Here is a 26,238-nt window from a genome sequence, read left to right on the forward strand (position 1 = left end):
GCACATACTCACAGTACAAACCTGAGATGTCAGTTTGGGGTGTGACATACATTCAGTAGGTGTTCCCTTTCGCAAAGCCATGAAACGTCGGGATTTTTTTTCACACGCTACAGTATGGCACACAAGCATGCATGTAAAATTTGGGTGTGTTTCGACACTCGATGCATTTACTACGATTTTCTCTGTGAAAATACCCAGAAAACGTCTCCCGACGTGACGCAACTTCCGTTCGTACTCCGAATCCATCGTAATCTGACGTGCGAGACCGTGGGGGTCACTCACACGCGAACGCAAAAGTTGGGTGCGTTTCGTCCATGGTGAATACAAAATATAAATTAGTGCATGAAAAATACAAAATATGCAATGATTTTTTTTAACAAACGGCGCGCGCGGCGCAAACTGCCGGGCTAGGCAGGCGACCCATGGCGCGCATGGGCGGCCCACGGCGCGCATGGGCGAAGAGGTGGCGGCCGGCCGTGTGTGCGCCTCTAGTGGCGCCAACCGCCCGCATTGTTGTGTTTTTAGTCCCACATTGCTAGTTTTCACGGCTAATAACGTGTTTAAATATGTTCATCTGTCTACAACATCAAATCTTTAATCGTGGTGGCCATACCTCATTATGCTTATGTACGTTCTGCTATGTCACTTCACAATTATTGTGGATTGATATAGCATGACCTGTATAAGTGTTGTAAGGTATGATTATCCGCGCTTAAAGATTTTTTTTGTACGTCCCGCCGAGAATTTTGTTACATCCTTCAAATTGCGTATGGTTATTCTGTGTGGGTGTGCTATTCTGTGTGGGAGTGGGCATACTAACTCACATGCAAAATTTCAGGCCATTCTGAAGATGTCAAAAAATTGACCTCCTTCTCCGTAGACCGTTCAGGTAGGAGAAAAGGCTCTGTCCGAAAACGAGGTATTTTTTGACATCCTCCAAATGAACCCAATTTTTTTCCATAGTCTTGTACCATCATGAATAGGATGCATGACAAGTTTCGTGGCTTTTTGCAATTTTATGAATTTTCTATAATTTTTTCGGTCCAAACACTTTAAATGCTGACCGGACGTGACGCAACGTGCTGTTCGTATCAAAATACCTTAAATTTTTGGATTATGTGTGGGAGTGGGCATACTAACTCACATGCAAAATTTCAGGCCATTCTGAAGATGTCAAAAAATTGACCTCCTTCTCCGTTGATCGTTCGGGTAGGAGAAAAGGCCCTGTCCGAAAACGAGGAATTTTTCGACATCCTCCAAATGAACCCAATTTTTTTCCATAGTCTTGTACCATCATGAATAGGATGCATGACAAGTTTCGTGGCTTTTGTAATTTTATGAATTTTTTATAATTTTTTTGGTCGAAACACTTTAAATGCTGACCGGACGTGAAGCAACGTGCTCTTCGTATCGAAATACCTTAAGTTTTTGGATTCTGTGTGGGAGTGGGCATATGAACTCACATGCAAAATTTCAGGCCATTCTGAAGATGTCACCAAATTGACCTACTTCTCCGTAGACCGTTCTGGTAGGAGAAAAGACCCTGTCCGAAAACGAGGTATTTTTCAATATTCTTTAAATGAATAAGATGCATGACAAGTTTCGTGGCTTTTTTCCATTATGAATTTGAAACAAGTAAAACACTGAGCGGACAAAAATATTACAAAACTTTATGTATTAATAAAACAAACTTTGCGTAAAGTGCTAAATTATCAAAATAAAATACATAATAATGATGTGATCTGAGTTTACAATGCACTAGCAGCACTACCGCAGCTGCCCGGACAGTGTAACACTGTCCGGGCAGACTGTCCGGGCAGACTGTCCGGGCAGCTGCGGCAGAGCTGCCCGGGCAATGCAAAGTCAAATCACATTATTACTATCTTTCTTATCTGTTAGGGTGCATGAATCCGCCTATATAAGCCGGTCTAGGTGTCCTTCGGCGGGCGAGGTGGGACTAAACGAAACCCCGGCGCCCTCGACCGCTCGCAGGCCCACTAGACCTACTGAAATCGGCCCACCTTGCCAGTCAACGCGCAGTGCCGCGATAGGCCGCTCGCACGCGCACCTTACAGCGGCCCACAGAAATCGGCCCACCTAGGCGGTCCACGCGCAACGCCGTGACAGGCGAGCTCTACCTTTAGTCCCACCTCTCCTGCCGGAGCTCGCTCGCACCAGCTTAAATAGCGCGCCCCGCCCTACACCGATGTGATCCGAAGAAATAGACCGCCTACTTTCTCTCTACGCCGCCTGGTTGGGCCGGTGGGCCTTGCGGGGCCGAAAAGCGTTCACTTTCGCCGATCAGCTTGATCGGGAGCGACTTACTAAGCCTCGCTCGGCTCCGGGCGACGTTCTTTTTTAAAAAAATTCTTCTAACTTGTTTTTTTTTTTTACAATACAATTTTTCTTTTAAAAAAACTCTTCTAACTTGTTTTGTGAATATTATGTCAATTTTTTATTGTTTGGTTTTATATTTACTTTTCTAGTTTTCATAGGTTTTTTTCAATTCAAGTTTAATTCTTTTCTGATTTTTTACTTTTTACAATAGAATTTTTCTTTTTTTAAAAAAATCTTCCAACTTGTTTTGCGAATATTATGTCAATTTTTTATTGTTTGGTTTTATATTTACTTTTCTAGTTTTCATAGGTTTTTTTCAATTCAAGCTTAATTCTTTTCTAATTTTTTATTTTTTACAATACAACTCTTTTCAAAACTAAAAATAACAGTATCGATTCAAACACTTGATTCTTCAACAACATTTAAAAACCATCCATTCAAACACTCGATATTTCATTATAGTTTTCATAGATATTTTACATAGTACTAGAAATAAAACTTAACTAAAGAACATTACGAAAATAATTAAACATTACTAAACGACATTTTGAAAGTAACCCTAAACTACTCGTCCTCCACGCTGCCGAAGTCTGCCTCGTCATAGAGCCCGTCGCCGTTGTCGCTGTCGTCGCTGCTGCTGCTGTCGTCGAGGGGCACCACGGGCACGGCCGGCGCAGCCATCGAGTCCTCGAGTGCGGCGTGATACCCGGGAAAGTCCTCCGGGTGGACGGCGCCCGGGGCGACCTGAATGTACTCCTGAACGAGCGGCGGCGGCTGCAGCATGTTCTCCGACTCCTGGAGCGCCGTCAGGTAGCCCGGCATGTCGTCCGGGTCGCCGGCCTCCGCCGCCAGCCGCCTGTACTACGCCACCAATGCCGGCTCTAGCTGCTGCTGCGGCTCGGGCGGAGGAGCGTGGCTGGACCCGACGCCATCCCTGCCCGCGGTACGGCTGGACCCGGCGCCGTTCCTGCCCGCCGTACGGCGATCGCCGGGGCCGAGGAGGACAGCGCCGCGGTCACCGCCTGGGCCTCCGCGGGGCGCGGGCGGGTGCATGGCGCCGAAGTCGACGCGGGTGCGGGTCGAGCACGCCTCGCCACGGCGGTACAACTCAAAGTCGTACCCTGGCAGAGCTGGCACGGCGCCGGCGACCGCCTGCGCGCGGTACAGCGCGACCACCTCCTCGAAGGTGCGCCATCCCAGAGCTGATGCCGCCGCGCGTGGTTGTGCTTCGTGGGCGGGCGCGGGCCGGCGTAGGCGTGGAGGCGGCACAGGTGATCGTCGGCGAGGCGGTCCACCCAGCCGGGGTTGTTGGGGGCGTACTGGAGGTCGGCGAGCTCCTCCGGCGACAGGCGAGCCCTGTACAGGCCGACGGTGCGGGCGAAGAGGTGGGTGCCGACCTCGGGCACCGGCGCCACAGGAACGCCGTCGACGCTCAGGCGCCACCTCGCCGGCAGGCACACGTCGGGCGCCGCGGAGATGACGAAGTGGGCGAGCTTCTCCGCCTCCTCAAGCGTCAAGTTGGGGCGTGCCATCGCCGGCGAGAGGAAAAGGTACGGCGCGCGAGGGGGGAAGGGCGCAAGAGGGCGACGCCGGCGACAGGGGGAGAAGGCGAGGTGAGGCGAGGGTGGTGTGCGAGCCGACGGAGGGCGCGAGGCGCTCTTTATAGGGCGTAGTGGTGGGTGGGTGGGGTGCCGTCGATCAATGCCGGGGGGCAGCCGAGCGGGCGGTCAAGGGGCGCAGAATGGCAGGCGGCGGCGTGTGAATCGGCGCCGGCGATTAATGCCTGGTACGCGAGGGGGCGGCGTGCGCGGGCGGTCAAGGAGCGCAGAATGACAGGCGGTGGCGTGTGAATCGGCGCTAGTGATTAATGCATGGTACGCGAGGGGGCGGCGTGTGCGGGCGATCAAGCGGTGGCGTGCGTAGGCGCGCGGCAGGCGGTGGCGTGTGAATCCGTGCCGCCTGCGGACCGACGCCAGCGACGGGACGTCTCACTGCGCCGGCGTTAATGGATTCGCCTAATCCGCGCTGAATTAATGGATTAGGGTTTAGTACGTGTGGGCCCGCCCTCCTCCTCACGCGGCGTACACCGCCCACATACGGGCGTACAGCGGGCCGTACGGACACGCGCCTCGCTACACCGCGGTACGCCTCCCCCACCTAAATTTCCCGTCCTACCCCTACTCACTTATTCTCGCGAAAGAGTATCTTTTAATCTGGATTGTTGATGTGTCAGGGGGTTGTATCGAAAGAAGTGATATGTGGAACCCTTCAAAATGTTCAAAATCCCTCCAACTCTTTGTTTAGTACGTGTCTCTACACCGAAGTACTGCATGATATTAGCAAGTGGAAACTCCCTCGAGCGCTTTATTTAGTACTCGTAGCTATTATGTTTGGCTTCTCTAGATCCACACGCAAGTGCAGTATGATATTAGCAAGTTGAAACCACCCCCAACGTACACTTTGTTTGGTAGCTATTGTGTCTTTCTCTTCCACCAACTACTACGTATATGATATTGGCAAGTTGAATTTCGCAGCGTTGCCACGAAAGAGAGCATAGCATGCGGGCTGAGCAGATGCGAAAGCACCGAGCTGTGTACACACGGTATCCAAGCCACGGAAAACCCGCGTCGCCATGTTATTATGTGCTGAACCCGCGTATGCGTATGGCGTATGAAAGCAAAGCAATTGACCCAAATCTTGCTTAAGTTTATCACCACTTGCCTTCCTTCTCATTTCACCAACCGCAGCACCCCATAGGAGCCTTGGCGACAGAGCTCCACGGGGAGATATCTCTGCCCTTTCACCAATTTGGATCTGCTCCTTTTTGGGTGTTGCTAAGGTACATGCTCCCCTCAAATCTTGGGTGTGTGATTTGCACTTCTTCAGTTGTTCCTCGTCTGTCGATGCTTAATCCCTTTCCCCTGCTGCAGTTCTTCTTCCCCCGATCTGCAGCACCATGGCCGAATCACTGCTTCTCCCTTTGGTGCGCGGCGTGGCCGGCAAGGCCGCAGACGCGTTAGTCCAGACCGTGACCCGGATGTGTGGCCTCGAAGACGACCGCGAAACGCTGGAGCGCCATCTGCTGGCCGTCCAGTGCAAGCTGGCCAACGCGGAGGAAAGGAGCCAGAGCAATGCCTACCTCAGGAGCTGGATGGAGAAGCTCAAGGCCGTCGCCTACGAGGCCGACGACGTCCTCGACGACTTTCAGTATGAGGGGCTGCGCCGTGAAGCCCGGATCGGCAAGTCCACTTCCCGCAAGGTACTCAGCTATGTCACATACCACAGCCCGCTGCTCTTCCGTTTTGCCATGAGCAGGAAGCTCAAGAGTGTCCTTGAGAAGATCAATAAGTTAGTTGAGAAGATGAACAAGTTTGGCCTTGAGAATTCTGTCCATCAGCAGGAGCCCCAACTTCCTTGGCGGCAGACTCACTCCAAACTGGATGAGTCCGCCGACATCTTTGGGAGAGATGATGACAAGGAGAGGGCGGTGAAGCTGCTGCTAGATCAGCAAGATCAGCGTGAGGTGCAGGTGCTGCCCATCTTTGGTATGGGAGGTCTTGGCAAGACGACAATTGCTAAGATGGTGTACAATGACCAAGGGGTCCAGCAACATTTCCAGTTGAAGATGTGGCGCTGCGTGTCAGACAATTTTGATGTTGTTGCTATTGTGAAATCCATCATTGAATTGGCTACAAATGCAAGATGCGACCTGCCCGACAACATCGAGCTTTTGCAGAAGAAACTTGATGAAGTCATTTGCCAGAAGAGATTTTTACTTGTTCTCGATGATGTCTGGAATGAAGAGAAGACGATATGGGAGGAAAATTTGAAGCCACTGTTATGCTCCATTGGTGGACCAGGAAGTGTCATTGTAGTCACATGTCGAAGCAAGCAAGTGGCCTCTATAATGTCCACCGTTAAGCCCCATGAGCTAGCATTTTTGGATGAAGAAAATTCATGGGAATTGTTTTCAAACAAAGCATTTAGCAATGGTGTGGAGGAGGAAGCAGAGTTGGTCACCATTGGAAGACGTATTGTAAATAAATGCGGGGGGTTGCCTCTTGCACTGAAGACAATGGGTGGATTGCTGAGTTCGAAGCGACAAGTACATGAGTGGAAGGCCATCGAAGAAAGTAACATTGGGGATACTGTTGGAGGCAAATATGAGGTCATGCCCATACTGAAGTTAAGCTACAAACACCTGTCATCTGAAATGAAGCAATGCTTTGCATTCTGTGCACTTTTCCCCAAGGATTATGAGATGCAGAAGGATATGTTGATCCAACTATGGATGGCAAATGGCTTTATTCAAGAAGAGGGAACAATGGATTTAACACAGAAAGGAGAATTCATTTTCCGTGAACTGCTTTGGAGGTCCTTCCTGCAAGATATAAAAGTTGTAGTCAAACACAGTATCTTGCCCGATTACTTTCATAGTATAGCATACAAGGTAATTGTATGTAAAATGCATGACTTAATGCATGACTTAGCTAGAGATGTTAGCAATGAATGTGCCACCATAGAAGAATTGATAGAACATAAAGCATTGGTAAAAAATATTTATCACCTGCAAATGTCAAAGGTTGAATTGGAACAGAACATTGGGTTATTGAAAGGGAAAACATCTCTCCGCACTTTGTTAGCTCCTTCGACAGTACACTGGGATTTTAATCGGCTGCCACATGTATCATTACAGGCATTGTATTGGCAGAGAAGCGGAATTGCCAGTTTCATCGTAAATGCCATAAATGCAAAACATTTACGGTATCTTGACCTCTCCCATTGTACTGTTGGTGCTACATTGCTAGATTCAATATGTCTATTGTATAACTTGCAAACGTTGAGGCTCAATGATTGTACAGGACAAGGACTACGACAATTTCCAGAACACATGATGATGAGCCTGAGAAAGCTCGTACATCTGTATCTTCTTCGATGTCAAGTGGGGCGGATGCCTCCAAACATTGGTCAGTTGAACAACCTTCGCACACTAACAACATTTATTGTGGATACACGAGATGGTTGTGGTATTGAGGAGCTCAAAGACTTGCAGCATCTTAGCAACAGGTTGGAACTGTACAGTTTGAGAAAAATAAAGAGCGCGCAACATGCAAAAGAAGCCAATCTCCAGCAGAAGCAAAATCTGAGTGAGTTGTCGTTTTGTTGGGGCTTTAAGAGATGTTACAAACCCGGAAATGAGACATGCAATGAGGAAGAAGTGTTCCAGCATCTAGAACCTCATAGAAAGATCCAAATTTTGGAGTTATATGGATATGGCGGCCTGGAAATACCACAATGGATGAGAGAACCTCAAATGTTTCAGTGCTTAACAAAACTCATAATTTCCAACTGGACAAGGTGCAAGAATATACCTGTAGTGTGGTTGTCACCCTCTCTGGAGTACTTATCCTTAGACAACATGGGTAAGTTGAAGACATTATGTGATGATAACCTTTGCATAGAAGGTGGAGGGCACAGTACCTCTCTACAGATTTTCCCAAAGTTGAGGAAGATGATCTTGAAAGAGCTACCAAGTCTAGGGGGATGGGCTGAAAACAGTGCAGGAGTGGCTATTGATAGCTTAGTAACATTCCCGGTGCTTGAGGTGCTAATGATCAGTCACTGCCCTAAGCTTGCAAGTTTTCCAGTGTGCCCTGTTCTCAAATACCTCGAAGTTATTAGTGCAATTATGGAGCGTTTGCCAAGGTTGCCTACATCCCTTGAAACGTTGAGGATTGACGGCATGCAATGTTTGGTGGCGCTGCCTTCGAACCTTGGAGATCTGTCAAAGCTGAGGCATCTATCGGTGCATAACTGCATTGTCCTGAAAGCGTTGCCTGATGGGATGGATGGCCTCACTTCTCTTCGGCAATTGTGGATAAGTTGTTGTCCAAAAATAGTAGAATTTCCGAATGGTCTTCTTCAGCGGTTGCCAGCCCTGAACCGCCTACGCATATGGGGCTGCCCTGGGTTGGAAAGACGGTGCAGAGAAGGTGGGGAGTATTTCCACCACTTGGTCCCTATCCCAGATTTAGAAATTCCAGCAGAATCAAGACCAGAATCAGGATTAGAAACTGGAGCACCAGAAGCAGAAGCAGAATCCACAATTATAGCACCAGAAGCAGAAACCAGCGGAAAGAAGTTTCTAAGAAGGCTCCTCCCCTCCTGTGCTCACTCGAAGTCTGGTGATAACTGATGACGTGCGTATGCCACAATTCCTTTCCTTGTGTTATTATGGTTTAACTAGCTTTCCACTGGTTACTTTTCCTTTTTTTTAGGATCCGCTGACGCTGAAATCATTTGATCTTTGGTCCCCTAGCCGCATTCTAAGCATTTTTTTGGACAAGTACATCCTTTTTTTCTGACAAGTATATCTTGTTGCTTACTAATCCATGATCAACAATCACCAAAATTAGCATATAAAGAGATAAAATTCCAATCCAATGACATCTTTAGTACTCCCTCCGTAAAGAAACATATGAGCGTTTAGAGGGAGTACTTCCTGCTAGTGCCTAGTGTTAATCCGTTAGCTGTGCATATGTCAGCAGATGCTCCAGCAGAAGACTTCAATTCCTTGCAACTGGGGTTTACTGCAGATTGCCAATGGTAATTTATTAATCATTTCAGGTTGGAAGAGTTGAAATCCATCAAAGCTCTGTATGTTGGCGGTAATGATGTGATGTGGAGTCCACGCAAGCTTCTTTCCCAGCAAATCCACAGAGCGCCATGACTGACCAAGTAATTTAGGTAAAGTTTGATCGAGACAAAACTCAAATTTGTACTTTATTCTTCAATAAACCACTCATAATCTATGAGCTTGACCTTTTTCTAACATGGGTGAAACACCAATTTTCATAGCTTTTGGCCAACGAAAACAATATTCCTAGATATCTGCTTAATTTTATCTCACAACTGTATTCACAATTTCACATCAATTCAGAACAGTACTTAGTCTAGTTAAATTACCAAAATTTCCTTGATGGCACTACTTAATCTGAGACGATGACAAAATGCTTCCATCATCTTGATTTGCCTCTCCTTTTTCTGTAATCGTCAGGAAAATTGGTATTCAGACTCGATACTGATTTCGTGTCTGTCAGGAAATCAAGTGCCGGGTGACAGTCAGCTACAACAACGTTTCGTTCTTAAGCATACGACAGTAAGCACACAACTACATGTGCCATGCTCACTAATTGATGGATACCCTCTTGTGTACTTACTTCTTTGGTATAAACTTGTCTCACTTTGGACTACTGCCAGAATTCAGATACCACTCTGATGACAGCGCAAGAAAACCCAAGCTGTGAAGCAAATCCATATGAATGTGTGCCCTGGTAAATCTCCCTACAAATTGAAATTGGGTGGATGATAGGCTGAGAGTATTCAGGTATAATGTAATGCTAATGTGATCGATAAATGTACCTGCAGGTTGGTATTACTGAAAGCATCCACAAAATGAAGGAAGCAGTGCCATGCTCATCAAGCAAAGTCAGAACTCCGTCATCACGGCAAGTGACGAGTGTTGCCTGAAAGTAGACGCAACAATCAGAACATATGTGCATGCAGATATGTCTTGATCCATTTTTTCGACACATTAGATGCTAGTACGAATTTTTATTTGCCTACAAATTTGCAAATTGTCCCTTGGCCATGCGAATGAGAGCGAAGCTTGTGCTTATTTGAGGAGGAACACAACTTATTTTATTTATTTGCGGGTGAGGAGGAACACTACAATTGGCTGACACACAGATGACAGATAATTTGTACCTCTAGTATACCGAAGCTCCATAGTAAAACTGCAACATGGAAGCAAAACTTACACTTCGTCTTCAGATCTTGTTATGAATATGAAGCGTAAAGTCTGAACTCCATCAGAATTCACATCCCCCTTCTCGGGCTTCTATGTTTTTTTTTCTCCCTCTTTGTCTGAAGCTATCCAGATTGAGATCCCCCATGTCAACATCCATCAGATCTTCTAAGTTTTTTGGGGTGACATGTTTGGATTCCAGGATCTCAACGAACTGTGCATAACTTGGTGCAATTCCGAAACAAGATTCTAAATGCACAGGTATGTAGGGAAGAAAATGGAGTGGAAACTTTCCGCTCTTCCAGAGGAAAAATGGAAATGGAGAGGAAATATGAAAATGAAAATGAAAATGGAAATTTGCAAAACGGAAGTAGAAATGGAATTTGTTATGTGGAAACGGAAACAAAAATGGAACAGTGTTTTCCAGTGGAACAAGCGTGGAAATGAAACTTTCCGTTTCTGTGAATACAGAATTTCCGTTTTGACTATAGACCTGTGGCTACTTTATAGCCCAACCACCAAACAACACACAAAATGACACAATAAGTAGAATGGGTTATTTGAGGCCCAACTTTTACTACAACATATGTACTCAGCTTAACCCTATATGCAATTATCCAGTACTACTATAATACTACGCTAAGTTGCTAACATGATGATATTATTTTGTAGCTATGTTAACAATTCATTAAAAGATTGTGTGTATTTGTCCATGATTCAAAGGTTTTTTAAGTTTCGGTCAACGCCCGCTTCTGTTTCCATGTTTGCTTTGTATTCGCTCCGTGTCCATTTTCGATAGTATCTGTTTCCGTATTCATTTATGGGGTTTCTGTATTCTGCTTCTGCAAAAATATATGAAAACAAATGTGATAGCACTCAGTTCCGTCCGTTTTCGCTCCATTTTCATCCCTACAGGTATGATTGCAGCACCAAAATTAAAGCACCCGGATATGTGCATTGCAGACATATGAAAATGTTTAACCAGGACCGAGTTATAAAATATTCATTTCTCGGCTAGGAGAAAATCAAGGCTTATTGTCGTAGCCATAGATGAGTTTGCCTAAAACAGAGGCATTTTTTTCGACATCCGATCTATTCATTTTCAATCATGACAGTACAACAGACACCAAAAATGATAATCATATCTAGTTTAGATCGGTAGACCACCTAGCGACAAGTGCAAGCATTGAAGCGAGCCACAGGCATGCCGTCGTCATCGCCAGGCTTCTTTTGTCGTTCAAAAGACCCACGTGCTCAAAGATGTGTTTTCGGTGTTTTTTTTTGTTTTTTTAGTTTAAAAATAATAACATTTTAAATTTATGATTTTCTAATATTTTTTAATTTTTCATGATTCTTGAAAATTTTAAAAGTTTTTTCCCATATTATTAATAAATAAATTTTCTAAATAATTATAGTTATAATTTATTATTCTTTTAAAAATGTGAACTCTTTAAAAATATTCGTGAACATTTTATAAATCTTCTATTTTTTATAAATTCAGGAAATGTATTTAAACTCAGTACTTTTTTGCCAAAACTATATATCAATTGTTTTTCCTAAAAATAAAAACCAGCCAAAAAAACGTATAGGAAAGCCGTTCGTCCAGCCATCGATCACGAGGCCCAACGAAACGTTCAGTGTGCCGTCCCACAACACGCTTTGGGGATTATTTCATTGGGCCAATAAATCTTGAATTGTTTCACAAAAAATAGAAAGCCCAAGCTGCAGCCCACATCAGGCACAAGAAACCAAACCTTTTCCTTGACGCCTCGCCTTTCCCAGTTTTGCGTCACAACGCGCCGCCGCCGCCGGTCCCTGTTCCTCGACCAACGGCGCAGCCCCTCCTTCCACAAGCACCCGAATACTTCTACTCATCCCCGTAAAATTAGCTGTATGGCAGCCGAATAGTATGTGTTCGTCCTTTGTCTTCCCAAATCCAGCATCAAGTATAGCTCCCTTCTTGGCCTAAATTTTGCACATGCCATACGAAATTGAGTTATTCACATTATTTTTGCGTTTGTGCTTAATTCTAGAGATACTCATTTGGTTCGAGAGAGTGTAAAGAGAAAGCGAACGATGAGAAGGTTCACTAGTAGAAAACGGGCCATTAGCACCGGTTTGTAAGGGCCTTTAGTGCCGGTTATGGAACCGGCACTAACGTTTCGGCACTAAAGCCCCCCCCCCCCTTAATACCGGTTCAGCACGAACCGGTGCTAAAGGAGAACCACGTGGCATGAGCCAGCTCCGGGGGCCGGGAGCCCTTTAGTACCACTGAGGCACAACTGTCATCAGAAATCCCTGTTGAACAACATCGTATAGTAATTAATATACTAAGCAATGAAAGTTTAGCTTCAAAAATAATGTATGTAAAAGATGCACTAATTAAGGACAAATATTTAAAAATCTTACCATCTTTTGATTATAGATGTGACCGTAGTTCAATACGATCACCATTGGTCGCACGTTCTGAGTACTAACATTTCTAAGTGTAGGAAAAAAATTTGTCTTGACAGTATTAAGATCCTCAAGTCATGAAACATAATGACTTATCTCCTCGCAGTTTAGTTGAGCCCCGGGACAGTAGTAGGTCCTGTCTACCAAGCGCCGGACATGTTTGCTTGAACCGAAATAAGCTGACAATACAAATTAGTTGTCAACTATTTTTGAATAAACTGTATGAAAGACATAAATATATGCATGCATGGTTGAGAAAAACTCACCAAATGGTAGAACTGGAGGCGTTTGCACATCGACCCAGATGTCTATATTACCTTCAATATCATCTTTCGGATGAATATCAAAGGTGATAACCATATCAGCCTCAAATGCATAAGTCTTGCATAGTGCTTGCCAAGTTTTGCATTCAAAATGGGTGTATGTGTCTCCATTATATAATTTAACATTGAAAGTATACCCATGCTCCGTCTTCAAGTAAACTCTCTTTACCTCCATATCATCTATAGCACTAAAATCTATCTTATCCAAGACAAAAATTCTTGCATTGGCAGGGGATGCGCTATAGTAGAATAGTGAAAATTTAAAATTATAAGTTGAAGCAAATGAAGCATAAGTTTTGCATTCAAATAATAATTGACAAAGTGACTTACTGTATCAACTTCGAATGTCTCATCCAGCTTGATGCTGAAGCGCCTACCATCAACAAGGAAATTTTGGTCGCACAGGCCGCGCTGGTCTTCACAGTGTTCGCACAAAATAAAATCTTTTTCGTCGTCAGATGACATTTTCTATGTTCATATAGGTGAAACATTAAACACCTATATCTAGCCAAATATATATTCATCTAACATTTGACATTAATATATCTAACTATATATTCAATTAACATTACTATATATTTAACTTTTCTATCTAATTCATCTAACATTCGACATTAATCTAACATTTATATAAACTCAAAATATATAAAAAATTAAATAAACAGAAAAACTCATTAACAAATAATATTTTAATTAGATCATCAAATCTCATATACCTAAATTTTTCTTACTAAAAATAAACTAGTTATATTAATTATTGAACTAGTTCAAATCTCATATACCTAAATTTTTCTTACTAAAAATAAACTAGTTATATTAATTATTGAACTAGTTCAAATCTCATATACCTAAATTTTTCTTACTAAAAATAAACTAGTTATATTAATTATTGAACTAGTTCAAATCTCATATACCTAAATTTTCTTACTAAAAATAAACTTGTTATATTAATTATTGAACTAGTTCAAATCTCATATACCTAAATTTTCTTACTAAAAATAAACTAGTTATATTAATTATTCAACTAGTTCTAATCTCTAGTTCGACAATTTTTCTATCTAGCTAATTCATCTAACATTCGACATTAATCTAACATTCGATCATCTAATTAACTTTTCTGAAAAACAGAAAATAAGAAAAAAAATGTGTGTGTATGTGTGTGTATACGAATATGTGTGTATGTATGTGTGTATGTGTGTATGCGTGTGTGGTATATGCATGTGTGTGTGTGCATGCGCGCTGCCCCGTACGTACGAGCGGGGGCGCCGGCGTACGGGGCGGGGGCGGCGGCGTACGGGGCGGCGGCGGGGACGGACGGCGGCGCGCGGCGTTCGGGGCGGACGGCGCGCGGCGCGGCGGCCGGGTACGCGCGAGGAGAGAGCGAGATACGTACGGACGGCGGCGCGGGACGACGACGGGACCGCGTCGCGGGACGACGACGGACGGCGGCGCGCGGCGTTCGGGGCGGCGGCGGGGACGACGACGACGACGACGGGCGACGGGCAGCGACGACGGGAGCGGCGCGCGAGAGGTTGACGAAAGAAGTGGGGAGATGTAACTGAAATTTCGTAAGTGCTGTATATATAGGGTGAGCCTTTAGTACCGGTTGAAGCCACCAACCGGTACTAAAGGCCTACTTTGTCCAGGCAAAGAGGCGGGAAGAGCAGGCCTTTAGTACCGGTTGGTGGTTCCAACCGGTACTAAAGGGGGGGCCTTTAGTACCGGTTGGAGCCACCAACCGGTACTAAAGGCCTTGCGCTGCCACCCCAAAGTTTAGTCCCACCTCGCCCGGCGAAGGGCAGCCGCACTGGTTTATAAACCCAACCGCGGCTACGTTTTTGAACTCCTCTATATAGCAGGCTTCTGGGCCTAATTAATTAGGGCACGCTGCCCTGTGGGTCTGCTGGCCCTCCTGGGCCTGCATTTGCACACCCTAGGTCTGGTAGACCCACAGGGCAGTGTGCCAACAAATTTGCTATATAGTTTTTTCTTTTCTGCATTACTTATTTTCTTTTATTTATTTTTGAGTAGTTTTTATATAGTTTTTTCTTTTCTGCATTATTTATTTTCTTCTATTTGTTTTTGAGTAATTTTTTTATGGTTTTTTTATTTTCTGCATTATTTATTTTTGTATAGTCCGAAACCCTGATACTCGGAAAGAGTTTGTCCAATTTGTACACGAAGTGCGTCCAGTTTTTGCCGTGACCCTCTCTACTCTTTCGCGCATGCTATGCGGGTGATATGATGATAGTTTTTTCTTTTCTGCATTACTTATTTTCTTTTATTTATTTTTGAGTAGTTTTTATATAGTTTTTTCTTTTCTGCATTATTTATTTTCTTCTATTTATTTTTGAGTAATTTTTTTGTATGGTTTTTTTATTTTCTGCATTATTTATTTTTGTATAGTCCGAAACCCTGATACTCGAGTTTGTCCAATTTGTACATGAAGTGCGTCCATTTTTTGCCGTGACCCTCTCTACTCTTTCGCGCATGCTGTGCGGGTGATATGATGATACCATGCCAAGTTTCAACATTTTCAGGATTCATTTTGTAGTGATTTTCAATTTCATGGTCATTTAGCTCTCTAAACAATTAGGTAAATGACCGAAAAACAACAAATGATGTCAGAACATGTTCGAAATTGATGACGCTGCTTTAAATGTTGCATACTGAACACAAAAGAAGTCCGGAGTTTAAATAAGTTATTAAAAATAAAAAAGAGGTGCAATGCTGGTTAATTTGCTTCAAGCCATTCGGAATAGTGTAGACTGCACTGCACATAGCTCAGTGCAATCTATGTTATTCCGCAAGGCTTGAAGCTAATCAACATGTAGGTGAGCATTGCAACTCTTCGTCATTGTCTGTGCACTCACGGCTTATAAACTGCTCATACTGCCTCTCTCTTGGCGAAGATCACAAGATAGTTTGGTTAAATTGCATTATTTGTAAGTCCAGTTAACATGGATGCTTATGATGCAAGAGCAACAGCAAAAGTGAAAATTTGGCACAAATAGGTAGTTGTGTAACTAAAATAGGTAGGAGGAAAGATAGCTCTTATGTCACAAAAAAGAAGTTGTATCAAACCTTTTATGTCGGATCTAGAACAAACCAATCGGTATCGCCATCATACAGCCCAACCGTGGCTCGTGATGCATATATATGCATATCAAATGCACGGTTGGACGTATGATGGCGAATCCGAATGATTTGTATTCAGTCGATGAACTGATAGATGTATGCAGTCGATGAACTGGTAGATGTATGTAGTCGATGAACTGAAAGACTTATGCAGGGAAGGCGAGAGGTGGGCTAGCTATATATAGGGTCGTCTGGGTCACAAAGTGATTGTGGTAGTTTCGATCCAACGACTCACATGAGCTAGGAAAAAACACACCCTTGATCCAACGACTCGCAAGAGCTAGAAAGAAACACACGATCCGTGTGATTCTTCCTGATTGGTGGGATGCACATTAGTACCCACTCCGGACTCCGAAACTCTGATACTCGGAAAGAGTTTGTCCAGTTTGTACACGAAGTGCGTCCAGTTTTTGCCGTGACCCTCTCTACTCTTTCGCGCATGCTATGCGAGTGATATGATGATACCATGCCAAGTTTCAACATTTTCAGGATTCATTTTGTAGTGATTTTCAATTTCACGGTCATTTAGCTCTCTAAACAATTAGGTAAATAACCGAAAAACAACAAATGATGTCAGAACATGTTGGAAATTGATGACGTCGCTTTAAATGCTGCATACTGAACACAAAAGAAGTCCGGAGTTTAAATAAGTTATTAAAAATAAAAAAGAGGTGCAATGCTGGTTAATCGACATGTAGGTGAGCATTGCAACTCTTCATCATTGTCTGTGCAAGGCTTGAAGCTAATCAACATGTAGGTGAGCATTGCAACTCTTCATCATTGTCTGTGCACTCACGGCTTATAAACCGCTCATACTGCCTCTCTCTTGGCGAGGTGGGACTAAAAACAGCTTGCCATAACCTCATTAGTACCGATTCGTGGTAAGAACCGGCACTAAATGGTGATGGTGGGGCCATAGCCTGACCGCAGGCTGATGCAGCCTCTTTAGTACCGGTTCGTGGCATGAACCGGTACTAAAGGTTCGCCACGAACCGGTACTATTGATCGCCGCCACGAACCGGCACTAATGTACACATTAGTGCCGGCTCTAATTCAAACCGGCACTAATGTGCTTCACGTTTGACCCTTTTTCTACTAGTGGTTGATTCAGTTCACCACCAGCCCCTTGTTCACCATGTGGCCTTCTTGTTCTTTCTGCAGATCCAGCCACCGACATCCAACCATATGATATCGAGGTGCTCCTATTCCTTATCTTGTCTGTATTTAAGCAACTTGTGCGGTGATGTCTTGTCGAAAATTATCTATCCCGTAATCATAGAAGGTAAGAGAGTAAATAGATATAGATAGACAACGAGCAGAATTGATTTTGTATCCCATAGTAAGACAGTAAGTTCAGATATTCACTGTATAGATGGGGAGGATCTGGAAAATAAAAAGTCAGAACATTAAACTTTATATAACCGCAAATTTTAACATGGTCTCTATTACCTTCCACAAATATTAACTTTATATCGGACAATAACACATTAAGTAAGCTTCATACAGTTCTTTGACGCTTGTTACTAGTGTTTTTAGAAGAAAGATGGTGTATGAACAGAAAGTCAAATTTTGGAAAGTATTTTTTTCGAAACAAATATTTCATGGAATCACAATGTTTTCTTAGTATCATGATATATATTTTTATCGATACATGAAGCAGATTCTAGAGACCATTAATTAATCTGTGCACGTGCTGATTATTTCCTTTGCCATGGAATATGGTATATTTTTCGAGTATTCGTAAACAAGGCCCCTCGATGTCGTCTCGCCCCTGAACCCCCAATACTTGTAGACCGAGCGGCAAACCCGACGCAACTGACGGCCCTGGATATAACATTAACTGAACCAACTAAGAAAAAGTTATGGTCAATAATGAAGCGCGCGAAGGAGGAGAACACAAAGTTTGCACACAAATCAACAATGTTTAGTATGAAATATAGACACCCAGGGATAAAGAGTGCAAGAGAGAAATATATAAATTAGTGTAGAAGTCATTGATCCGCTGTTACAAACAAAAAGTCCTTACCAATAAGTAACAATACTTAACATAAAGATTTGTAGTTAAATGAGATAATATCTCCGTGGACATCCATTTAGGCTACAATCATTTTCTGTACTTTGAATTGTACTGGCCATGACAAAAGTCCTTACAAGAAAGTTATATGACATTTACTGTATATTATGCTAATCTAGTAGTGACTTATTCATTAAACATCATGTAGTGGATACCAAACATGAAGTCCTACCTCATGTTTTCTTTTATTTATGTCTACAATTCTTGTGTTTTTCTTGCATGCCATTTGAACGACAATATTACAGTTGTTCCGTGGTTTTAGTTCCTAAAAGCATCCAGAACACATGACATCAGTGTGAGGTATTAATAGTAACTAAAATACTGCAGAAGGTATTAGTGGCTTTGTTAACATTGGATGTTGTATTTTATGAATCTGCCCTAGTGACTGGATATTTTTTATTCTCCGCGGGAAGAGAATAGGCTGCTCAAATGCAGGGTCTTTTATTTAAAGGATTTTCGTCCAAATTTTTGGATGATTGGTATGCTTAGAACTTCTCCTATAGAGGCATTTTATTTATTTGATTGAAACCTATAGGGATTTTCCTAAGGTTTCATTTGTACTACCTTATATAGAAAATTTAGCATCCATTTAAACTTATTGAAAATATATTTTTTTTCATGTGACACAATCAAACAAATCAAAATTCTGTTGATTCAAATGGGCATGACATTTCAATCCTGCGTTTTTATATTTCTACGTTTATAGGATCCCACAAATCAAAGAGATCCAAAAATATTTATTCGCTAGTTAGCCTTTTTTATAAGCACTTAAGGTGATGCAATGGCTATTTTGTAGCCTCTCCTTCCAATATTAATAAGAAAAAAGGGTTTCTCCCCGCTTTATATTATAAAGCAACGAACCAAGCATCCAACACATCAGTACAAAGTACGAACAAGTTATAAAGTCATGCTGGGGGCATAGCAAGACAAGCCCCAAACAAAGCTAAAAAAAGAGCTAATCTGGCTCGGGGGGTGGCGGCGGTGGTGGCGGAGGTGGAGCAAAAGCCGATGCCGAGGAACGAAGACCCGCCATGATGTTGTCGATGACGCCGCGGTCGCACCGATTGCTAAGCGGTCTCTAGAGCTGTAAGAAGCCACAGATTTTATAGATTGCATCGGTCACACGGCACGAAATCACACGCTCGATGACTAGCTTATTGCCGGTACACCAAAGGTTCCATGCAAGGGTACCCAAAGCCACCCAAATTGGGGGGCAACTAGGACCGGGGAGCCTAAGAACCTCCCCAAACAGGTCCGGGAGGTTGTCGTGGCACCAATTGCCGCCAACCACCTCACGGAAGCAGCTCCATAGGAACTGCGCCGACGGGCACCGAAAGAAGATGTGGTTACAGTCTTCCGGGACCAAACAAATAAGGCAGAGGCCATCCCCGACCATTACGTTTTCGGACCTCCGTTCCAGAAGGGAGACGGCCTCGGACCCATTGCCAGAGGAAGATGCGTATTTTCAAGGGGAGTTTGATCTCCCAAAGCACCGATAGTTCCACCGGGCCAGGGGTGGGAACAATCGCCTGGTAAAGAGACCTAGTCAAGAATCTGCCACTTGGCTCAAGGTGCCAAGATAGCGAGTCGGGCTCAAGGGAGCGGGGTGGAGGGCAATACTCTCGAGTAATTCGTCCCATTGCTCGAGCTCCACCACCCCCGAAGATACGGCGGAAGGCAATAGCGCCCAAGTCAGCTAAAGCCACCACTACAGAGAGCTGTGGGCGGGCACAAATCGAGAATAACGCGTAGAAGCATTCCGCAAATGGGCGAGACCCGGCCCACCTATCTAGCCAGAATAAGGTGCCGGATCCGGAACCCACTTTAATGGAGGTCCCAATGCGCAAGACCGGCATCAGACGGATCACCGATTGCCAGAATTGGGACCCTCCAGATCTGGGGGCAAAGGCCAGCGGCTGTCCGCGAAGATACTTCACGCGGATAATCTCGAGCCACGGACTACCCGCATCGGTCTGAATTCGCAGAGCCATTTGGAGAGTAGGGCAATATTCATCCGCTTGGATGAAATGACCACCAGGCCTCCTTGGTCCAATATTAATTGAAGATACACATCCACCGTGTACTTATTCTTGTGTTTTTTAAACTTGAATGAATGTTGACATGAATACAAAGTACTTCCTCCGTCCGGAAATATCAAAATGAATAAAACATGATGTATCTAAAACTAAAATACGTCTAGATACATCCCTTTTTATCCATTTTGATGACAAGTATTTCCGGACGGAGGAAGTATTACACAGAGCGGAAGCGTTTGATCAGATCAAGAAAAATCGGTGCCATTGCACGTCGGAACTGAAGGCATTTTGCATGAAAGAATCATTTTGCAAACACGAAACAGGTCCTATTGCACGTTGATTTTTTCTTCTTCTTAGTTTTAAGAAAGTTAAAAAGTTCTAACACATAGGAGCGCCTCCCATTATTTACTTTCACCTCAAAACCGGCATGCTTGCTTTTGGTTCACATTTACCAGGCATCTTCTCCGTAGCCGCAGCAGTGAAATCAGCTCGTAGTAACCAGCCATGTGCATCTTCCCGTTTAGGGGACAAACACAGCGAAAATGGTCATGGAGACATGACGAGTCATCAATGATGATGCAGGTACATACTCTGATTCTGGCCCAATGCCGTGGTAGGTGTTGTCAGGATCAGCATTATTACCCCTGGGTGGCCTGCCGAAGATTTTAGTACTGTAAGATTAGCAAGAAATCCATGAAACCAGTTTTCAGAGATTTTAGTACTACTGTATACCAGTTATCTGGAATTAGTCTATTATTCAGAAGAGAGCTGAAGACGTCGGCACACTTATTATCTCCACTTCCTTCCGTTCTCTATCCACCAACGACAATATCTCCGTTCTCTATCCACAGGCGAGGCGATGGCGCGTTGGGTCTGATCAAGGTGCATGCTCTCCTCCATTCTTGATTCTTGGCTGTATTTCTTTCTCTTCGGTTGCTCCTCTATCAGTGCTGAATCTTTCTCGTCTTCTTTCGTATGCTACATGCAGTTTCTTGACTTCTTCCCCCGATCTGCAGCACCATGGCCGAATCACTGCTTCTCCCTTTGGTGCGCGGCGTGGCCGGCAAGGCCGCAGACGCGCTCGTCCAGACCGTGATCCGGATGTGTGGCCTCGACGACGACCGCAAAAAGCTGGAGCGCCATCTCCTAGCCGTCGAGTGCAAGCTGGCCAACGCCGAGGAAAGGGGCCAGATCAATGCCTATCTCAGGAGCTGGATGGAGAAGCTCAAGGCTGTCGCCTACGAGGCCGACGACGTCCTCGACGACTTCCAGTACGAGGCGTTGCGCCGCAAAGCCCCCAAGTCCACTTCCCGCAAGGTACTCGCCTATGTCACACGCCGCAGCCTGCTCCTCTTCCGCTTTACCATGAGCAAGAAACTGAAGGGAGTAAGATCAAGGAGCTGGTTGAGGAGATGAAAATGTTTGGCCTTGAGAATTCTGCCAATCGGCAGGAGCCACTACATCCTTGGCGGGAGACGCACTCCAAACTGGATGAGTCTACCGACATCTTTGGAAGAGATGATGACAAGGAGAGGGTGGTGAAGCTGCTGCTAGACCAGCAAGATCAGCAGAAGGTTCAGGTGCTGCCCATCTTTGGTATGGGAGGTCTTGGCAAGACGACACTTGCTAAGATGGTGTACAGCGACCAAAAGGTCTAGCAGCATTTCCAGTTGAAGATGTGGCACTGCGTGTCAGACAATTTTGATGTTTCTGCTATTCTGAAATCCATCATTAAATTGGCTAATGGAACTTGTGACCAGGCTGACAGCATCCAGATATTGCAAAAGAAACTTGATGAAGTCATTGGGCGCAAAAGGTTTTTTCTTGTTCTTGATGATGTATGGAATGAAGAGAAGAGGATGTGGGAAGATGAACTGAAGCCACTATTCTGTTCTGTTGGTGGACAAGGAAGCGCTATAGTGGTTACATGTAGAAGCATGCAAGTGGCATCTATAATGTGCACCGTTAAGCCCCATGAACTAGCATTTCTGAGTGAAGAAGATTCATGGGAATTGTTTTCGAACAAAGCATTTAGCAATGGTGTAGAGGAGCAAGTAGAGTTAGTCACCATCGGAAGACGTATTGCCAACAAATGCGGGGGATTACCTCTTGCTCTGAAGACAATGGGTGGATTGCTAAGTTCAAAGCAACAAGTACATGAATGGAAGGCCATCGCAGAAAGTAACATTGGCGATAATGTTGGAGGCAAACATGAGGTCATGCCCATACTAAAGCTAAGCTACAGACACCTGACATCTGAATTGAAGCAATGCTTTGCATTTTGTGCACTTTTCCCCAAGGATTATGAGATGCAGAAGGATATGTTGATCCAACTATGGATGGCAAATGGCTTTATTCAAGAAGAGGGAACAATGAATTTAACACAAAAAGGAGAATTCGTTTTCCATGAATTGGTTTGAAGGTCGTTCCTGCAAGATGTGAAAGTGGTAGTCAAATCTAGTGCCAATTTTGGTACCTCAGAATATGAGACAACAGTGTGTAAAATGCATGACTTAATGCATGACTTAGCCAGAGATGTTAGCAATGAATGTGCCACCATAGAAGAATTGACTGCACAACCATTGGTAAAGAATGTCCGTCACATGATGTTAGAGGATGTTGATTTGAAAAAGATATCTGGGTTGTTTGATGGCAAAACATCTGTCCGCACTTTGTTATCTCCTTCAGGAGCATACAGAGATTTTAACCGGCTGCCCCAAGTATCATTACGAGCATTGCATTGGGAGAGATCTTACGCCAATATTAAGGTCGTAAATGGAAAACATTTACGGTATCTTGACCTCTCTCATTGTAGTGCCAATGCTACATTGCTAGATTCAATATGTCTATTGTATAACCTGCAAACATTGAGGCTCAATGGTTGCGATTGGCTACGGCGGTTACCAGAAGACATGATGATGTGCCTGAGAAAGCTCATACATATTTATCTTTATGGGTGTTTTAATCTGGAGCGGACGCCTCGAAACATTGGTCAGCTGAACAACCTTCGCACACTAACAAGATTTATTGTGGATACGAGAGATGGTTGTGGTATTGAGGAGCTCAAAGACCTGCGACACCTTAGCAACAGGTTGGAACTGTACAGCTTGAGAAAAATAAAGAGTGTAAATCATACGAAAGAAGCCAATCTCCAGCAGAAGCAGAATCTGAGTGAGTTGTTGTTCTCTTGGGGCCTTTCAAGATATGACAAGCCCCAAAATGAGGCATGTAATGATGAAGAAGTGTTCCAGCATCTAGAACCTCATAGCAAGATCAAAATATTTGAGTTGTATGGATATGGTGGCCCAGAAATACCACGATGGATGAGAGACCCTCAGATGTTTCAGTGCTTAAGAGTACTCACCATTTCCAACTGGACAAGGTGTAAGAATATACCTGTATTATGGCTCTCACCCTCACTGGAGTACTTATACTTGTGCAACATGGGTAAACTGAAGACATTGTGTGATAACCTTTGCATAGGTGGAGGATGCAGTACCCCTCTACAAATTTTCCCGAAGTTGAAGGAGATGGTCTTGGTAGAGCTATGCAGTCTAGAGGGATGGGCAAAAAACAGTGCAGGTGTGGCCATTGATAGCTCAGTAATGTTCCCGGTGCTTGAGAAGCTACAAATCAGCCGCTGCCCTATGCTTGCAAGTTTTCCACTGAGCCCCGTTCTCAAATTCCTGGATTTAGAAGGATATTACTTGGAGGTGGAGTGTTCATGGGAGATTCCAAGGTTGCCTACATCCCTTGAAATTTTGTGGATTCAACACTTCGGAGGTTTGGTGGCGCTGCCGTCAAATCTTGGAGATCTGGCAAAGCTGAGCGTCCTAATGGTGAGTGACTGCAGCAGCCTGAAAGGGTTACCTGATGGGATGGATGGACTCACTTCTCTTCGGAAATTGACGATCTATGATTGTCCAGCGACGGAGGAATTCCCAAATGGTCTCCTTGAGCGGTTGCCAGCCCTTGACGAACTGCGCATATCTAGTTGCCCTGAGTTGCAAAGACGATGCAGAGAAGGTGGGGAGTATTTCCACCACTTGGTCCCTATCCCACATAAAAGCATTCCAGCAGAATCATCAGAGGAATCAAAACCAGAACAGGAAGCAGAATCCAGCGGAAAGAAGTTTCTAAGAAGGCTCCTCCCCTCGTGTGTTAACTCGAAGTCTGACTCTGAGTCTGACAATAACTGAGGTGCATATGCCACAAGTCCCTTCATAATTCTATTATGGTTTAAGTAACTCCCCACTGATTACCTTTTAATTTTGTTTTGTAGGAGCAGCTTACTCCGGTCTGGTTGCAACACTCTTCGCCTATTGTTTTGGACAAGTATCTGCTTCTTTTTTAGGACAAGTGTATCTCGTTGCTTACTGCTCTGTGTTCATCTCAACAATCATCAAAATCAGCATAAAGAGGCGACCCAACCTAGGAGCAGAGCTTGGTCATGAAAAATCTTTTAATTACATCACTCATTTCTCCGACCGACGTCCCTTCTACAAATATATTTTCTCCAAGTGCTCAAGGTGATTGGTCCATTTGGAAGGTACGCTCCATCTTTGTTTAATTTTATTTCGTAAACTGTACTCGAATCAACTCAGCACTGTACTTAATCTAGCTAAACCTCTGTTCTGCTCCATATATCAATGCCAAAATTGCTTGGATGAATATTTAATTAAATATGGCGAGGAAATGCTTTCATAATCTTTATTTGCCTCTAGTTTCTCTGTCATCGTCAGGAAAATTGGTATTCAGACTCTATACTGATATTGTGTCTGTCAGGAAATCAAGTGCCGGATGACAGTCAGCTGCAACACCGTTTCATTCTTAAGCATACGCCGGTAAGCACACAACTACTCATTCATCATGCTCACTAATTGATGGATACCCTTTGGTATAAACTTATCTTGCTTTGGACTCCTGCCAGAATTCAGACACCACTGTGATGACAGCGCAGGAAAAACCCAAGCTGTGAAGCAAATCCGGATGAATGTGTGTCCAGGGTAAATCTCTCTGCAAAACGAAATCGGCTCCATCGTATGCTGGTAATATTCAGGTACAATGTATATGACTGAAAGCAATCAAAGTACCTGCAGGTTGGAATCTCTGAAAGCACCCACAAAATGAAGGAAGCAATGCTCGTCAAGCTACGTCGGAACTCCATCATCACGGCATGTGATGAGTGTTGTCTGGAAGTAGATGTAATAACCGGAGCTAGATCATGTTGTGACCGTCGTAGCTCTCCCTACATGTGTGTGTCGTCAATATATGTCTACCTGTAGTTGTCGGTAGGTATTTTTATTTGCCTACCAATTTTTCAAAATGTCCGTTGGCTCTGAAGCCCATGTCGGTGTGCACAGGACACTGTAGTGGTAGTCTGGCATGTGAGTGAGAGCCTGTCTGGCATGTCGTTGTTGGGCATTGGCCCGGATCGATAGGAGGTGTGTAAACCTTGTAAGTGTTTCGTCAGTCAAGGAAAAGGCAAAGTCTGAATTCCCCTGTCTTCTCTGTTCACGCGTAGCATGCAGCTTGAGTGTTACAGGAACTTGTGCTTAATCGAGGAGGAGCAGTGTAACTGGCCCTGATAGCAGTTTGCCTTCATATCTTTGTTATGAATATTACGAAGCATAAAGTCTGAACTAGTACTAGTAATTCAGATTACCACTTCAGTGTCCTGGAATCCAAACATGTCAACCCAAGGGATACCCAAGCTTCTAAGATTTTCTTTTCCGTCTTCTTTGTCTGAATTTTTTTTATTCGGGTTGACATGTTTGGATTCCAGGGTCTCAACGCACTGTGCATAACATAGTAGTACAAATGTACAATTCTAGCGTGCAAGTATGACTGGAATGCCAAAATTAGTGCCCCGGGATATGTGCAGACATTCAAAAATATTTAACTAGGAATGTATTCTACCAGTAATTCATTTCCCAGCTTGGAGAAAATGAAGGCTTTATTGTCATAGCTATGGATGAGCTAAAAGGCTGCCCTTCATGTCCGGACAGGCTTTTCTGGGAGCAACTAACTAACGATTGTCCTCTAGGGGCTCCCGCAAGGGTCATTCTT

At 44.1% G+C, this 26,238-nt stretch overlaps 1 protein-coding gene and 1 pseudogene across 8 annotated transcripts; both read left to right on the forward strand.

The window, feature by feature from the left end:
* Positions 1-4,984: 4,984 nt before the first annotated feature.
* Positions 4,985-9,988, forward strand: LOC119331072 (disease resistance protein RGA2-like). Of its 8 annotated transcripts, XR_005160379.1 has the most exons (7): positions 4,987-5,176; positions 5,268-6,787; positions 7,034-8,537; positions 8,965-9,084; positions 9,395-9,496; positions 9,598-9,671; positions 9,766-9,988. XR_005160379.1 is itself a non-coding variant. In XM_037604250.1 (4 exons), exons 2-4 carry the CDS (start codon positions 5,294-5,296, stop codon positions 7,369-7,371), a joined length of 1,734 nt encoding a protein of 577 aa, XP_037460147.1. In that variant the 5' UTR covers positions 5,012-5,176; positions 5,268-5,293; the 3' UTR covers positions 7,372-7,501. The 8 variants fall into 8 exon arrangements, 2 of the variants coding, with proteins under 2 accessions (XP_037460146.1, XP_037460147.1); XR_005160374.1 differs by having other exon boundaries at positions 4,985-5,176; positions 5,268-8,537; XR_005160377.1 differs by having other exon boundaries at positions 4,985-5,176; positions 5,268-8,537; positions 9,605-9,671.
* A 10,871-nt stretch (positions 9,989-20,859) lies between these two features.
* On the forward strand, positions 20,860-25,759 carry LOC119332039 (annotated as a pseudogene).
* Positions 25,760-26,238: the final 479 nt, after the last annotated feature.

Source organism: Triticum dicoccoides, chromosome 7A (genome assembly GCF_002162155.2).
Source record: "Triticum dicoccoides isolate Atlit2015 ecotype Zavitan chromosome 7A, WEW_v2.0, whole genome shotgun sequence".
NCBI lineage: Eukaryota > Viridiplantae > Streptophyta > Magnoliopsida > Poales > Poaceae > Triticum > Triticum dicoccoides.